Source organism: Melopsittacus undulatus, chromosome 12 (genome assembly GCF_012275295.1).
Source record: "Melopsittacus undulatus isolate bMelUnd1 chromosome 12, bMelUnd1.mat.Z, whole genome shotgun sequence".
In the NCBI taxonomy this organism is placed as follows: Eukaryota; Metazoa; Chordata; class Aves; order Psittaciformes; family Psittaculidae; genus Melopsittacus; species Melopsittacus undulatus.
In genome coordinates, this window is record NC_047538.1 from 5,216,051 (window position 1) to 5,232,604 (window position 16,554).

At 40.3% G+C, this 16,554-nt stretch overlaps 1 protein-coding gene across 3 annotated transcripts in view; it reads right to left on the reverse strand.

The window, feature by feature from the left end:
• The window catches only part of UBE4B (ubiquitination factor E4B), a 38,646-nt gene that overhangs the window by 3,862 nt on the left and 18,230 nt on the right, over nt 1-16,554 (reverse strand). For all 3 annotated transcript variants that reach the window (XM_034068121.1, XM_034068122.1, XM_034068123.1), the window contains 18 exons: nt 15,918-16,059; nt 15,300-15,400; nt 13,992-14,106; nt 12,406-12,489; nt 10,869-10,925; nt 10,402-10,518; nt 10,197-10,295; nt 9,605-9,718; nt 8,552-8,750; nt 8,212-8,350; nt 6,012-6,111; nt 5,180-5,307; nt 4,696-4,794; nt 4,194-4,429; nt 3,386-3,512; nt 2,968-3,112; nt 1,807-1,941; nt 1,262-1,453 (listed from right to left, as the gene is read on the reverse strand). In XM_034068121.1, coding sequence (XP_033924012.1) covers nt 1,262-1,453; nt 1,807-1,941; nt 2,968-3,112; nt 3,386-3,512; nt 4,194-4,429; nt 4,696-4,794; nt 5,180-5,307; nt 6,012-6,111; nt 8,212-8,350; nt 8,552-8,750; nt 9,605-9,718; nt 10,197-10,295; nt 10,402-10,518; nt 10,869-10,925; nt 12,406-12,489; nt 13,992-14,106; nt 15,300-15,400; nt 15,918-16,059 — 2,329 coding nt within the window. The remainder of the gene's footprint in view (nt 1-1,261; nt 1,454-1,806; nt 1,942-2,967; nt 3,113-3,385; nt 3,513-4,193; nt 4,430-4,695; nt 4,795-5,179; nt 5,308-6,011; nt 6,112-8,211; nt 8,351-8,551; nt 8,751-9,604; nt 9,719-10,196; nt 10,296-10,401; nt 10,519-10,868; nt 10,926-12,405; nt 12,490-13,991; nt 14,107-15,299; nt 15,401-15,917; nt 16,060-16,554) is intronic.

Genomic DNA, 16,554 nt, shown 5'->3' on the forward strand with positions numbered 1-16,554 from the left:
GTTTTCAGATCCCTTCTGACACGTGCTAGGATTTGCAAATGGGAAATGTATCAAAATGCTTTAGAGAAAGCCTGCCATGATCAAGCAACTTTTTGTTTTGTTTTGTTTTTCCCCTCCTGATACCAATAGCCATTACTGGGCATTTCCTTGGTGTTTCTTTCCTGTCATTGACAGTTTCTAAGATACTGGTCAGCCCACCCTCTTTTTTTGATGAAGGGCCACTTTGTTAATTAAGCTTTATTCCAGTTCCCACACCAGCAGGCTGCTTTCTCTTTAACCCCTCCGTCATGTGCATTTTGCTGCGGCATCGATGAATGAATGATGGGTAACATTCACACTTTCACATGCAATGAACAGCACAAAACACTCCCTGTGTGCTCATTATACACATGCAAACACATAAGGTTTGCTTCACAAGTGTTACTGATGTTATCTGCAATTATCAGGACTTCACTAATTACAGAAAAGGGGTCATAAGTTACTCCAACACCTCTGATCTGCTCAGCATGCAAATACAGCTTCATGTGCTGGGAAACAGCTTCCACTAGAATTTCAGTTGGCCACTGAGAACATTTTTCCCTCTAGATCTTGAGAAGTTTGTATTATAAGACACAGGCATGGAGAGATGCAAGTCAGTTGTCAGAAGTTTACAGAAGTGAGGGACAGCTCATCTATCATCATAACTAACGGTCTGCTCTGAAGACTCCCATGAGGAGCTCAAGGATGCCTTTAACTGTCTCACATCTGCTGTGCTTTGTCAGTTGATTACACATACATTTAATGAAGTGACAGAAAAGGGAATATTATTTGGAAACTGTTAGTCTAGAGGAAGAACTTTGGATTGCTAAATGAAGCTCTTCGTCCCAGCCCCGTTTCATGTGTTCTTGATGAGGAAGTGGGAAAGGAGTTCAAACTTTTTGTATGGTCCAGTTTTCCCACTTGGAAAATTAGAACCAAGTACTTCTGGTACTTTACACCAAGGCTGTGTGTAGCTCAGAAGTGGCTAATGCTCAGGAAATTCCCTACACGTGTGAAGTGCTACAGATGTTTATGTGTATCTGTAGGTTTGCAAAATGCTACCTATCCACAAAGAGCAGACAGAATATGGACAGGGCTGATGTGCTGAAAGAAAACTGCAAGCACATATAATGGAACTGGGTGGCAGGAAGATGAAACTCTTCTAGAGGATTCTGCAAAGTCCTCTTCCTCTACAGTGCTTTTTGCTTTTGTCCTCCCCCCCTCTCATGTCTCTGGAGCTCACCTGATCATCAGCAATTGCTTTAGCAAAGCGAGCACAGTCCAGCTGTAGGTAAATGTCAGTCAGTTGGTCCAACAGCTTCTTTGGTTCAAACCCGTATTTCTCAGGGTTTTCGACTTTCAGGTCACGGCACTTGGGGCCACACAGTTGCTGCAAGTTAAAGTTCAACATAGCGGCCAGTCGTGGTCCGAGTTCCTACAAGACCAAAGTAAAAGAGCAATAAAGATTATAATCACTGGATTTGTATACAGCAAGATGAGGCACTATTACCTAATAAAATCATCCGTTTGCAGGCTGGAGGAAGTGTCTTTATGCACACTTTTCAGTTAAAAAAATGAATGCAAACACTTCTGTCTAGAAGGATCACATCATCTCACTAACTCAACATCAAATAACATCAAATAACTTCAACAGCAATTAGATTTCAATGAGTTGGAGAAAGGGAGGAAAATGGAGACAAAGGGCTACCAAACATTTCCAGGTTGTTATCCAACAGCAGAGATGTTAAGAGAAGCCAGAAACCAAGATTAGGTCTGAGCAGGACTTACAGGTCTGAGAAAAGGCTTCTGAACCTGTTTGGTAAGGATGTGGAACATATCCACAGTTTCCGTTGCCAGAGCCAGATAGGAACGAGAGACACGCTCATCCTGAGCCAGCTGGGACTGCCGAGCCTGCTGCTGCTCCTAGGAAACAAACATTCAGTGGTTACAAGCCCCCAGAATTCCCTACATCATCACCCCTCAAAACAGCCATAGTGCTAACATGGTCCAGACAGACAGACGAGCAGATGGCAGTTCAAATCCAGCTGTGACACATGTGTTAGTTTAAGGTACAGCTCACTTCTACTACCCACTGCTAAAGTCTGCACCAATCTTTCAGATTCCTGCAGCACTATAACATCAGTGCAGATGGGATCATAAGAGCCAGGGGTCACTGAGTCCATTCACATCCTGTAACTGCTCCTCACAGTTGCAAACCTTGCAAACCTGGGTTATGCTTCCTCAAGATCAACTTGGGACCTGAGAGTCAAGTGAGGTTCTCCCTAATTTATGCCCTACCATAAGTAATAAACCCTCCACACTGGGACAATCTGTAGATATGTACCAGTGCATTTTGTCTCTACAGTAATGGCTTTACCTTGCTAGGAGGCACAAACAAGAAGAGCGAACCAGAATCACTTTAACAAACAAGATCTTTATAGCTTTTTCTTTTCAAATTCTTTTTTAAAATCAATAACCTTAAAATAGAAATACCTGACATTGGTGGGTCAACACACACTTATTGTTTGATCAGAGATAAAGGGCTCTAATGGTCTGCATCAAATCTACCCTGGATCAATGCATGAACAAAATAAAAGCTTCTATTCCTTGCAGCGAATTCCACTTGCGAGCATCTTTCAAAAGATCCTTCAAGAAGGTTAAAGTCTCAGTTTCTCCACTTAGAATGAAGTGTAGAGTAATTTAACACTTCACATTATTTCTACTTCACACCACACTCTTTGCCACCCACAACACCACTACGTAGCATGATGGGTTTTCACAGAAAGCCATCCAGAGTGACCACAGCAATACTGGCAGCAAGAAGAAGCATTGACAGCTGCTTCCCATAGACAGCCCTTTGGTGCTGCCCCTCATTAAAAAGGGTTTTTTTAATGGTCTTATATTAAAAAATTATAAGTAAAGGGCACTTTGAAACACAGCTCTGCTCACCCTGGGCAGCAGGTCCCATTGTTCTTTATTCTTCATCTCCTCTTGCACTTCATGGATACGTTTTAGGGATTCCAGACTCTCATCCAGCAAGAAAGTTGTGTCATTTATTAGCATGTTGATGTAGCGAACAAACTGCTTCCCAGAGCTGCAAGCATTGAAACAGGGTTATCACAGCACAGTAGATGGGTGTGCAGCCAGCCTGCAACCCCTGATTTCAAACAATGAACCCATTCCCCAAGCCAAGTTGATTGTGGTGTTCAGAGCTCAGTTTAGAAACACTTCAGTTCCACTGGAAGAGGTTGCCATTTAAAATACCATGGGACACAGCATCACCCATTCTCGATGGTAAGGATCTCCTCAGGTCATTGCCTGAGCATCTTGCATGACAGTAAACAGTATTTGACAACATCTTACTCACTTGAACTCTTCCATAAATGTACCATGGTGGGCTATATTCTGCCAGAGGCTCTTGAAAATGGTACTGATGTGGTAGCGGATCGTAAACTTGTCATAGAACTCACTCGTGGCTCCAGTATGTTCAACATCTGAGCAAGAAAGCAGAGCCCAGAACTGAAATCAACACTTTCCTCACAAGATTCACCTGCAACACGCTACCTCTCTCCCCTGCTGCCTCCAATGTGATGAGCTTCAAAACCACCAAGCTTTAATAAATTAAATTGTATTCCCATTCAAGAAGTTCTCCATCTTAATCCCCACTAAAAGCAGCAGAACTGCCCATCTGCTAATTCAGAATCAACCTATTTCTTAAGAAAAACTCTCAGAAACCAGAACTTTCTGTTCTATTCAACTCCTCTCTGCTATTTACCTCAGTCTAAAATTTCCCTAATAAAACTCTGGGAACACTGCAAAACCAGCTATTTCTACAGGTGCAAAACCCTTCTCTAAAGCAGGACTAGCAAAATTACAGAGATTTTTAAAATCCCAATTACAAAGCAAACAAAAAGCTTCCAGTTTGCCACCTAAACACCCCTAAAATCATCACATCCATCTACAGTGCTAGCTGTCAGTGCACATGCAGCCTGTAGGACTAGAATTCTCAAGGTTCCACTAATGCTATTTCCCCTGATTCCTGAGCAACAAAGCCTCATCTTTACACGACCTAAGATCTACCTGGCTTTTGGTTTTGTGTTGTGGCTTTAAGGGTTACAACTAACACAGCCTTTTCCCTTGTAACACTCCTTGCTTACTGTACACTATAGACTTACCTGTGTAAAACTTCATCAAGGAGGGGACTAACAATTTGGTGGAGAGAGGATGATTCTCAATCATTTCAAAGAACTTTTGGGTCCGGGGCTGAACAGCTGGATTTGTCATGAACATCACTTCCACCAGCTTGGCTACTAAATAAGGATTTCGGATGTAGTTCTGGTTGCAGAGCATCACTACAAGGAACATCACTACGTCCTGAGTACAGGGCTCATAAAGCACCTGAGGAGCATATCTGAAAAGAGGAAGATAAGGAAAACAAAATGGAAAGCCCCAACACTGTACTGTCTATAGTTCTCAAGTTCAGATCACTCACGAGAGTGGGGATGCAGAGCTCACCTCAGTAAAGCCAATGCCATAATCTTACAGCTGTTGTTAAAAACTGGAATATTAACTACTAAATAGCTAGAAAATGACTTTGCAACCCTAAACTTACATGCACACCACCTGTCTCAGGGGTAGATGGGGGTACAAAGTCCCTTTAGATAGAACTTTACTTACTGTACAATAAAAAATAAAAACTCAGCAACATCTTCCACGTAAAACTCTGGCAATGCTGCAAATACCTTCGGAACTTCAGGAGTTAAAGGCAATTTTATGCTGTGGAATAAGAGAGACAACAAACAAGACATAAAACTGCAGGGTTAAGCAGAAAGTGTCACGAGATCTCTTATGGAATTCTCCTATGGGAACACTTGACAAGAGCTCTGATATTAACTTTTATAATTCCATGTCAGTACTTCAAGGGTATTAAACATACCCAAGGGTTGCTCCCCATGCCCTCCAGCTGAACCCTGAACTATAAATAAGACATATATCCCATGCAAGAATGTGTATCACTGACATAAAGAAAGTAACAGTCACGTATGAGTGCAGACACTGCAAAACCAAATAGTGACATTTTAGAACTGCTGAATCCAGTAAAGAATCTGACACAATCTGAAGTCTCTTGGATACAACTTACAGAGATAATCCTGACACTCACTTGGGATAGGCAGGGTCAAGAATGCGAAGCATCAGCTGAATCACCATGCTATAGAAATTCAGACATCTCCTGAGAAAGTTTTCATCCAACAAACCAGCATCTGCACAAGCCTTGCACCTCACCAGTTTCTGCAGAACACACAGACAGAAACTAAGCCAGGGCAAGGCAACGTAAAAGGAAGGTCAAGCCTATTCAAGGCAATCAATTTATCTGCGAGTTGTGACAACTATACAATGGTCTTCGTAAAGTATGTTCTCATTTGAGCAGAACAAAGCATATTAGGTGCCAATGTATCAAAACCATGCACATGATTCAGAGTTGCAGGGACAGAAGAACCTTTTACAAGCTTTATGACAACAGTGAAAGAAGTAAGAGTGGTATCAAAGTGGGAAAATGTGCAGTTAAAGTCATTCTGGTGATAGAGCTCAGAAAACTTGCATCAGTTTTTATACCAGAAAGATTCAAACAGGTCAGACCTTCAAAAGAGGACTGCAGCATCCTCAGTCTTTGCAAGAGCTCTACATGAGATAAGGGACTCGAGAGTTCCATCTCCATCTCAGGCATGCATTGTGCACACACAACTACCCCTGAACAAGCCACAATCCCTTTGCTTGTTCTCTCTCCAATAAAAATAGTTTTTTTTTCTCTCTTTTATTACTTTGAATTTTAAATTCCCCATTAATGTGATATTGTATCATGACTGCCACCTGGTGCAGTACTCACAGGGTTCATAGATTCAAAACCATAATTTCAAGATGCATTTAAGCACCAGGACCCACCAGACAGACAGGCTGACAAAGGCATTTAGCTGAGAACTGCATCACTTACAAACCTTGAGCTGTGTCTTGCAACGTTTCAGCATTTCTCGATGCCTGGTGGCCAGAGGAGAATCCTTCCATTGACTTTCATTGTTCTTCAAATCTTCAACAGTCCTGAAAACCACATGCAGCAATTAGTTATCCTGACAGAGAGGATATGTACTGCCATCTACAAGGCATTTAACCTACTTATCTGCTAACTATCACGGAAATACAGAGAAGTCAGCTATCATCACAGCAAGAAAAAGAATTTGCTTTAGTAAATGCAGACTGAACATCTGCACAGTGCATCTGAAGGCACTGCATACACTAGCTCCAACATCCCTGTCAGACAAACCAGAGCAGTGCAAAAAGATAAAAAAGGGCTGAAACACAGAAGGGATCTATTTATCCTGCCTAAAAACCTAATTTTATCCCCACTGAAGTCTACAGTCACTCTAAAGGAGTTATTAAAATTAACCCTGACACAAAAAAGGTACTATATAAAATTAACCCAAACACAATGAGCTATTTATAGAGCTCTCATTTATTGTCTAATATCAGAAAAACAAAATCAGCCAAGGAAGAAAAAGGTGGCTAACAACAGGACTCATTAGAAACACCTTCCCCTTCCCACAGGTCCATGTCTGCACCCTATGTACCTTCTCACTGTTGTAAATGCTATTTTGCAGGTTTGTTCTACCCTTCTCATGCTCCACTCCTCGTAACATTCAGGTCTGCAGAGCAGTACAATACATGAACAGTCTGTAGTCTCCCTGGCAGCATCAGGACCAGTAAATCAAGGTGGCTGGTATTGCCTCTCCTCCCTTTTCCGTCTTCCCACTCTGCCCCACAGAATGGAACTTAAATACACATTACACACACCATTTACATTAAAAACACCCAACATATTCCTGTATCTTAATCTTTTTAGAAAGGGCAGCTGATTAGAACAAAACTCATTAGACTGAACCATATGAAAATGACCCCTTTTTATTCCTCCTCTAAACACAGATTCTTTTCCACATCAATCTGCCTAGAGCAGAAAAACATCCAGTGTTATGTCTTTATTACTAACATCTAATTACCTTGCCCAGTGCTGCAATTCATGGAAAACACTGAACACTGAGCTCTACTGATGTCAGTAAAGCCAAGAGCTCTTCACTCCACCCCATTAGATGGAGATTGCTGCATAAGCAACCCCTTTGCAGCAATTCTAAATAAGGACAAAGCAGCAATTCCTTTCTCAAACCAAATGTATGGCTTATTTACAAGTAATCCACAGGCTGTTTGTATGAAAATCCTGGTTTCTTTAGAACATACTGACTTTTCCTGCTCTGGTCCCTGCAGCTTCCCCGGGTTTTGCCTTGGTTGTGGCTTTAAAAACTAAAAATGAAATCATAACAAATGCAGTCCAAAAATCCTGTGATGAACTCATGTATTAGTGCCAAGGGACATTTACCAAAATGCAGTGAGTGCATTTATAAACAATGGAAAATAGTGGTGATCAAAAATGTGCTCTAATTTTAACAGAGTGTTCTTCGAGGTTTAGCAACTATAAAAGTCTATCTGAATTTATGCCAAGAGCAATAGAAACCAGCAGGATCTTCTTGTCAACAACTTCTCTTTAAAATGGTAAACCACACGCTGAAGTACCTGTACATGGACAACATCAAGAGTTTACTCCTGAAGGGTTCCCTCCTCCCTCTGCCCTGAGAGTACGACACATTATCCCAGCTAGGAAGCCAAGGAATTACCTTCTGGGACATACCAAACAGCTTAGGAACAACTAACAAGTTCTTGCTTCTGAAAGTACAAGTCATCTACAATGATTTGATGATCAGACAGGTAACTAAATGCACTCCTACACTGTGCTGAGCCTGAGGCATTGATGTCTACACATTAGCAACCACACCATAGATTAAGTTATGATAAAACAGTGTTAAGTAAAATGCTCTGAAGAGAATTGAATTATCTTTTAAACAGAATGGTCTTCTCACCAATTAGAGCTGCCTTGTGAAATCAATATCCCCCATCCCACTATTATTTGAATTCCCAATTCAAGCCAGAGTCCCTCAAGGTAAGCAAAACTCCATAAGCAGCAGATCAACAAATAGTTAAGATGATCTCAGCAACAGTTCTACCCAAACTGTCATTCTGATTTCATTTAGTTCACAGGGCTTGCTGTCACAGCAAGAAGATGCTGCTGAGACTCCAGAATTAGCAGGTTCTAACCTGTTGAGTTCCCGGATGGCCCGCAGCCTGCGTATATACCGGCGGCAGCTTGGCAGGATTGAGAGATGATGGGCATGCAGGGTTAGGAAGAAACACTCTGTTGGGAATTTCGGCTCAGAAAATGGAGACGGATCCCTGTCTGGAAAACAAACCACGTGGATAGGTGAAGAAACTGAAAAATAACCTTGTCTACGAGCAAGACCTTGAACTCAACTCGCCTTTTAAGGGAAATAAGAGCTGACAGCATCAAGAAAAAGCATTTAGGAACTGGGCAATTATTTACAGTATCAAAACCAGAGGGCAGAGTAACTGCTTAATGTGTCTCAGTCAGCGTACTCACAAAGTTCAGTGATCCAGGCTGCAACATCCTCCATTGTTGCTTTCACTCTGGTCTCATCTGTTGGGAGGTCAATACGACACCTGGGATGGAATATGTACATGGGATCAACCGTTTCCAGCTTGATCTTTGTACTTAGTTGCTGTAGTACCCATAGGAAGTTGAGCATAAAGCCATCCGTAGATACCAAACGGTCATCTGTCTGTGGGGTAAGAAAGGGAATAGATGAAGACAAGCTTAGAGGTACGAGGATGTTTTCTGCTGCTTTAACAGTATTTGATATGAATTAATTATGTATGTTCAAGAAAGGGGAGAAATGATGCAGAATGTGGATCTGTAAGGAGACCTTTGTGACAATGGGAAGGTCACTTACTAACCAAGGTATTAACTTTATGGTTTAAGTAGTCATTCTCAAGAACATTGAATGTATAAAAAGTAATAGAAGATGACCTAAGAAACTAAAAGGGCCTCTTTCAATAGAGACAGACTTTCAGATAGTTGCCGAGTTTCATAAGGTTTATTTAAGTGTTTGCTTTTGAAATGGGGACTTGAAGACACCAATGATGCAAACTTCAGTTGTTGAGGCTTTATCACAGGAAATGAGTGCAATGCATTAATTCAACAATGGCAAAGCAACATCCCCGTTTGTTGTTTGACCACCAGTTCCTATCTGCATTATTCCTTTTACAGAAACCATACCAAGCTGAGCAATTTCTTATCTAAGAAACAAGGTTTTTAAACATAACCAATTGGAATGAAGCCCCCATACATGTGGCTGGGGGGAATTCAAAGGTTTAAAAATATAGAAACTCTGTTAATGAAGTTGTATGTCCTAAGAGAGGAAATAAGCTGCTCAAATAGGTAAAACAGTGTAATTTCAGAAATGTAAATGTATTGAAAGAGAGAAAAGACTGAGGAGAGAGCTTCTTGCCTGTTGCAGTAGGCACTCAAAACTCTTCTGTCCTCCATTCAAGTGCCACCAGTGCATGAGCCAGCAACTGCTATTTGTGCATTGGCTACATCCACAAACCACATGAAGTGCTCCCCTTTATTTACCTGCATTTGTGCCTTTTTCATGTTGGCATTGACGACAGCTGCCATGTAATTGAGAGCTGCTTCTCGAGTTTCCCCATTCAGCAAAATACTGTGCAGTATCTTGAACAGCTCTTGCTGTAATGTCAAGTAAACATTCTGTCAGGTTGCACGTACTTCTCACCATCACATTCCTGCTTCCTACGTTCTACAGATGCCACAAAACTAACTACAACTTCTGTTATGGTCTTACTGTCAGTTTTATCTGCATGTATTAGTTATGACATTAGCTGCAGAAAACATTTCTATATAGAAGACTAGCGCAACACAAAGACTACTAATCCAGTCTGTATGTTTATACTCATCCTTTAGTGTGAACTACAACCCATGACTAACTGTTCTGCTATTTTCTGAATTGGCTTACAACCTTGGAGAAGTATTTGTAGCACTGATTTTTAACCTTAATTCCCTCCAGTCATATCCTGACAGATTTGTTGTTTAACAAACTATTGTTCTAATATTATATGCTTCATCTATGTCAAAACCAACAATACTTAAACCAACAATACTCAAAACCCACAATACTTAGCCTATTTTTAAAACATGGATGACTTACCCTTGCTAATTCCAGGTAATGCTGCAAAGACTGGCTAACAACCCGGGTGTTTTCAAGAGTAATGGCAGGCCCTGAGAAGTACTTTTCAACTACTTTGTTCTGAAAATAAAATGAAGATTGACAAATATATCAAACATAATGGGGAAGAGAAAACAAATAAAGCAGCCCCACCATGCAAGTACCAACATCCTTCTCTAACACTTACATCATCTTCAGCAAAGACAGAGAGACTGAAGAAGGCTCCAAGATAGGAAAGTCTTTGCAGCTCTCTTCCTGCACCCGTGCTTAAAGATTTAGGCAACCACAAGGGCAAAGAGACAACCTAGAAAACAGGAGAACCGGCAAGCTAATCAAAGGTGCATGTCAGCCACACTGCTTTATCTGTGCCGTCACCTTTCAGTGCTTGCCACATGCCCTCAATGCTTTAACATTCAGTCATGCCGATAGCTAAATGGAAACATCTCAAGATTTCAGCAATCAAAGCAGGTCTTCTGTTGTCCTGGTGTTTCTAAATCCTCAGGGAAAAGGATTCCCTTTACCAGTTTAAAATACTGACCAGCATGTAGCCCCTGCTTAGAGTTCTGGAGAACATTACCAATGTGGACTGTACAGCACCAAAACCAATGTAATTTACATGGTTAACTTGAAAAAACCCATAGTTAACACACTTACCAGACTGCACATAGGGTGTGTTTTCCCAAACTTGATTTCACAAAGTTCACATAGTGCCTATAAGGAAATGCCAAGAAAAATTCCTTTCATATGTAATTCCTAAGCAACCTGTCTGAAAGCAACAAGCTTAACATGGTAAAGAGCCAAACCTTTTCCCCCTCAATCAGTGGAAAAACTTTCACCTTTTACAATGCTGAAGATGTCCAACAAGAGCCAGAGCACACCCTGCTCCCATTTTAGCTTTTACATCTGTTCCAAGTTGTCCCAAAAAAGCTAAACATGTCTCACAGGATAATAAAGGATTGCACTTATTGCAAAAATTAGCTGTGCAACTTGTTTGCTCAGAACACAACAATGCCTCTGCTGGGCTCCTGAACTGCCACGGAAAAGTCGGTAACAATAATAAATAGAGCAGTTGTTCTCTACATACACCAAGGGCTTTGTGTTTTGAATCAGAGTGGAAAAATGTCAGATGAACACAGAAGGCAGAAACAAAGAAGCCTAACCAAGATCTCTAACTCACTTGCAACTGCAGCACAGAAAAAAGAAAGCAGTTACAACAGATGATTCTGAAAACACAAACATACTGAAGGCTTGCACATATCCCCTATTACATGTTCTCATTCTTCAGTTGTACTATAGCTAGTAACTCCTATTCCATCCTTTTGCTGCACTGTCCCAGCTAGGTATGATCAGAATGGAGTATCACTTTCAAGCAGCCCTATCTCATAGCCAACAGCCAGATTTGCCACAGTTTGCAATTTAAATTGGGAGGAATAATAGAGACCCAGCAAAAGCCCCAGAGCTGCTTAGTGGATTTGTTTTGCAGCTCCCCAGCCCAGCTAATACCCTGAAGCACGAGTGAAATCTGAGATCTAACAGCCTTTTTTGTATCATGCATTGAAGATCCTAAAAACTGAAGGTGTTGGCTGACAAAGCTCAGCTTAGCCAAGAATTCCTCTTGCTCTTTTGTGGCCAAGCATGCTTTGCAAAAGACCTTTCTGCTTTGTCAATAAAAGCAGTAAGAGGGAGGCAGGCCTAGGACTAAAGTATGCACTTAGAGAAACCTAAAAATAAACCTCCCAACTTTTCAGCAGGGAATATTATGACCTTTTCCAACATTAAACAGTCACCAATTCAAATAACTTTGGGTTTAGTACAATAGATTTGAGTTTCCTGCATACAAAAGTGAGTCCAAACACACACTGGTATGGATATCGGGCCTTGTTTCCCAGCCTTGCAGTATTATAACTAGTATCTGTGATGAAATCCATACATGTGATTAATCCTACATTAAGCAATATGTATAAGCATTTGAATAACCCTCTATACAAATGCTGTACATTAAGCTTATTATTGGCCTCAGATTCTACTAGATTTTAATGGTCTTGAAGACATCTCCTACCACATTCAGTTTCCAACAGAGTTTAATAGTAATCCACTAGCCCAAAATACTGAAGTATATTATGTTGTATAGAATCTGCATAAGTGATCAGTAACCATAAAGAAAGTGCTTCTAGAAATGCACAGTCCTTACCATAAGGGGGTATTTGAAATTGTCGCTATCAAGGGAGCACTCTTTGGAAGCTACAGCCAGGCCTTGTAGGATGGGAATAAAGATCTGTAAAAGCAGAAGTAGATTACTTCATTCAAGAACAGGAAGCAATCAGATGACACTATTGCAGTACACAGCATGAAATGCCTGCTCATTCCTCCAGTACTGCAAGTTACACAAAAGGAAAATGAAGATCTCTTCTGTAAATGTGTAGCAGTTAAGCCTGAACACTTAAGAGATGATTCAAAGCTGAAAACCAATTTGCTTCATGTAGTGCAAATGAGGTATCGACTTAATGCCTGGGCACAACAACTTATCCATAAGAACTACTTTCCCAGCACTTGTACGTATTTTTCCCCATCATGTTCTAACTTGTTTCCAAACATTTACTTTGCAAACAAAACCAAACAGCATCATGCACATCTAGATTTGGACCCAAAGCTAACAGATAGGAGCTGAAGCTGACACACAGTCATATCAGCACACTGCCAAAAATCAGGTTCCATCAAGTTCTCTGCATGGGGAAGCCTACATTTCATACAGGATCACTGCAGATATCGTATGTATGTGTGCAAGCATGTACATTATATATACAAGCAAGAGCACAAGGTCTTTAGAGGTCTCCAACAACTTGATTGCCCAAATGTGTAATAATGTATTTGCCTATACACTTGTGGTAATAATATAGCTTTAATTTTGCATGTCAATATAGCTTTTAATTTTGCAAGTTGGTTTTGTGCTGGTAAGTTTTAGCTGTGGTAAGAGTAAAGATAATGAACAGCAGACAAGATTGTTATGAAAGAGGAAGTGACCCGACAGGAACTCATGAATCAAAAGTAATTATACCCCATTAGTAAGTCCCAATCACACAGCTCTGACATCTATACCCTCATAAAACACACTCTTGTTTTGCAACAATTACAAGAGGTCCCACTGAATTTTAAATCTAAGTATATTGTGCTCTTTCTATGAAGAGACAAAAATCAGTATTCAATCATATTACAGAAAATTAAAGAGGTTATTGTCTGCTGCAGCTGGAGGAATAGTTCTCTTCTCCAGGGCAGGTGATGTTTAAATGTACTTTCACCTGCACGAACCTCTACTGAAGGTGTCCAGAGAGAGATGTTATTAAAAGGTACTTGAACAACACATAAAAATTGGCTATCGTAATCTTTTCTTCAAGACAGGAAGGCTCAAATGCCATTCTGAAGGCCCCTTTACAGCTAAGTCACATAACACTACAGGAGCACTAAGTAGACATAACTACAACCTTACTGATCTGCTTTAACATTATATGGGCTAGAAGAAGTTTGTTAATTTTGTGTCTTAATTACTAGGCCCTCCAATGCTTATTAACAAATACAATTAGAACCAGTAAATAATGAAAGTCAGTCTTATTCACAAAATGCCAAATGAGTTAAAAATAACAAAACCAAACTCCAATTGCTTAATAGGTCACTGGCCCCTCAAGTAATGTGAGATGTGGAATAAACCTTTGGAAATCCACTCTCTTGTATATTGCAAATAGTAGAATCATACAATTACTTGGTTTTTACCTATGGCCTTACCTGTTTGAACACCTCTTCATCCTGATAAGTTGTTCTTACCAATTCTTGGATGAAACCAAATGGGAGATTCCTACACAGCATATATGGGACCAGCAAAGACTGCTGCTGCAGTGACCTTAATTTATATGAAAGAAAAAGAAATGAAGACAGAACTACTGATTATTTGCAGTCATATCATCAGCAATGTCAGAGTAATCACCTCTAAGGATGTGCCAGAAAGCAGATTATCGACATGAAGACACACCTACTCCTTTCAAAACTAACCTTGTCTTCTCAAGTTACTTGTGGGAAGGCTATTCTGAACCAGATGCTGCTGCCAACATTACTCTTGAGTTTAATGAGGCTGGATGCAAACAACAGCTCCTGTGTAGTAACTGGGTCTCCCTTCTACTCCTCTTTAATGAAAAAACACCTTTTCTATAATGAAACCCCACCTTTGTTAAGCTAAAACAGTGAAGCAACAACAGTTCTTGATGTTTGCTTTTCCAGATTGAGAAAAGAGTGTAACATTAGTCTGTTCTGAATTAATACACTCATTACTTTAAACTGCTCCCTAGGATTTATTAACAAAGTGAGATTTTTTTTTTCCTCATTACATATATAAAACTCATTCTAATGTCAACACTGGTGCACATAGAGACAAAACTAACCTCAAAGCACAGTGGATAACTGATGCACCTTTAAAGATTATATCAGTATTGTCTGGAAATACAAACACAGAATTACGCAGGTTTCAGTAAAAATCACATATCCGGTTTTAAAACCCTTTTCACTGTTCCAGCTAAAGAGACTGCACCTGAAGCACGTGCCCTTGAACCCTCAGAGTGGGATTTAGTGCAGAATGCCTACACACAGGTTTGCACTACCGAATCTGTTGTGGGAAGCTCTCTGAAGTGAACAAGTGCTATGGCACATAGGTTTTGCTACACATTTTGATAAGACTGTTGCTCAGGTTTAGCTCGACTGGTTACTGACTTTCACACAAGTAGAGCTCCTATAATCTGCAAGTAAAACAGTTCATTCATGAGGTAAGGCAAAAAACCATCTTGGTTAACTCAGATCCCCCATTTAAACTGTTCTAATCAAAAGTGATTTTACCCAGACACAGTTACAGAACACTTGAGCTGCTCTCCTCCAACATATTAGTGGGAACAATATAGTCTAGAATGGTAAAGCAATAAATTATTCCTCTGGTACATAAATGCATCCTGCTCCAATAACTGATCTCAGTTTTCTTATCTAATCCTCAGAAGAAAACAAAACGTCCCAGAACAGTCCATTTTCATGATTAACCTCAGCTCTATTTACCTTGGTTGTGTCAAGGATCCCTGTAGCACCAAAGCAGCATGTGAAATGCACTGGGATCGGATGTTGCTCAGTAACTGGCTAACTGTTGGCTGGCTACACATCTGATAAAAATAAAGTTATTTTAATACAAACTAGACGTATTCAGAGACACAGCAGACAGGAAATATGATAAATTTCTTTATTCATGCAATATGAATGTAATAGGGAAACTAAGAGTAGTGCTACTCCAGCTAAAAGCCTTTCAGATGCTATATATAGTGTGGTTTGTTTTTTCCCCAAGAAGCAAGAGCTTAAAGCAGAATATAGAACACTGCTTGAATATAGAACACTGACAGGGAGCTGGCCTTGCAAAAGTATGTTTTACATGGAATAAACCCAGATAAAGTGCAGTAGATGAAAAGGGGAACAGTTTCTAACACAGTGCTTATTTTAGAGGTGGAAAACATACACGTAATTCAAATACCATGAATTAATAAGAGTCAAAAGGGACTTTATAAATTCTGTCAATCTGTTGCTATAATAAAGCCATCAAAAAAGAACTACCAATTTCCCCAGTAAAGTGCAGTAAGAGGAGTGTCTGTGACAGCACTGATATAACTTCACTCATCTGAAATATACCTTTGGTGCTTTTCTCTCCTCTATTCCAACTCTGTCAAAACACTCAATGAGGTAGTTCAGCATCTCTGTCTCCTTGCAATTTTCAATGGTGAAGTGGTCACTGCAGGAATCAGAAACACTTGAGCTGCCAGAGCCTCCAATACTTCAAAACACACAAAAAGAAGAAACAAAGCATTAGGCACCATCCTTCACTTGTGCACAATCAGGTAATCATAAACTCTTGACTTGCACTGACAAGTTTCTGAGGACTCCATCCTATCACACACAGCTCAATAATCAAGACAGTATCTATGATCTATAAGGAACTCTCCACCGAACAGCTCGTCCAACTCTGGAAGTTCAGCTCTACTGTAACGTGACTGAAGAATCAATTATCTATTAAATGAATTATGTATCTGAACAACAGCAATAAGGTGCATGATGAGAATCCATAAATCTTATTCTCATGTGGCAAAACTGAAAATGAACAGCCTTTAATTTGTACCCAAATTACACTGTACTGTTGGGAGGCTCAGGACATCACAACACTTCCATGCCATGATGCAACTTTTGCATCATGTCTGTGTATAGCATTCAAAAGGGGAGAGAGAGATCTCACAAGCTCTGTCAACATTGCAACTCATGGAAGGTAAGATCC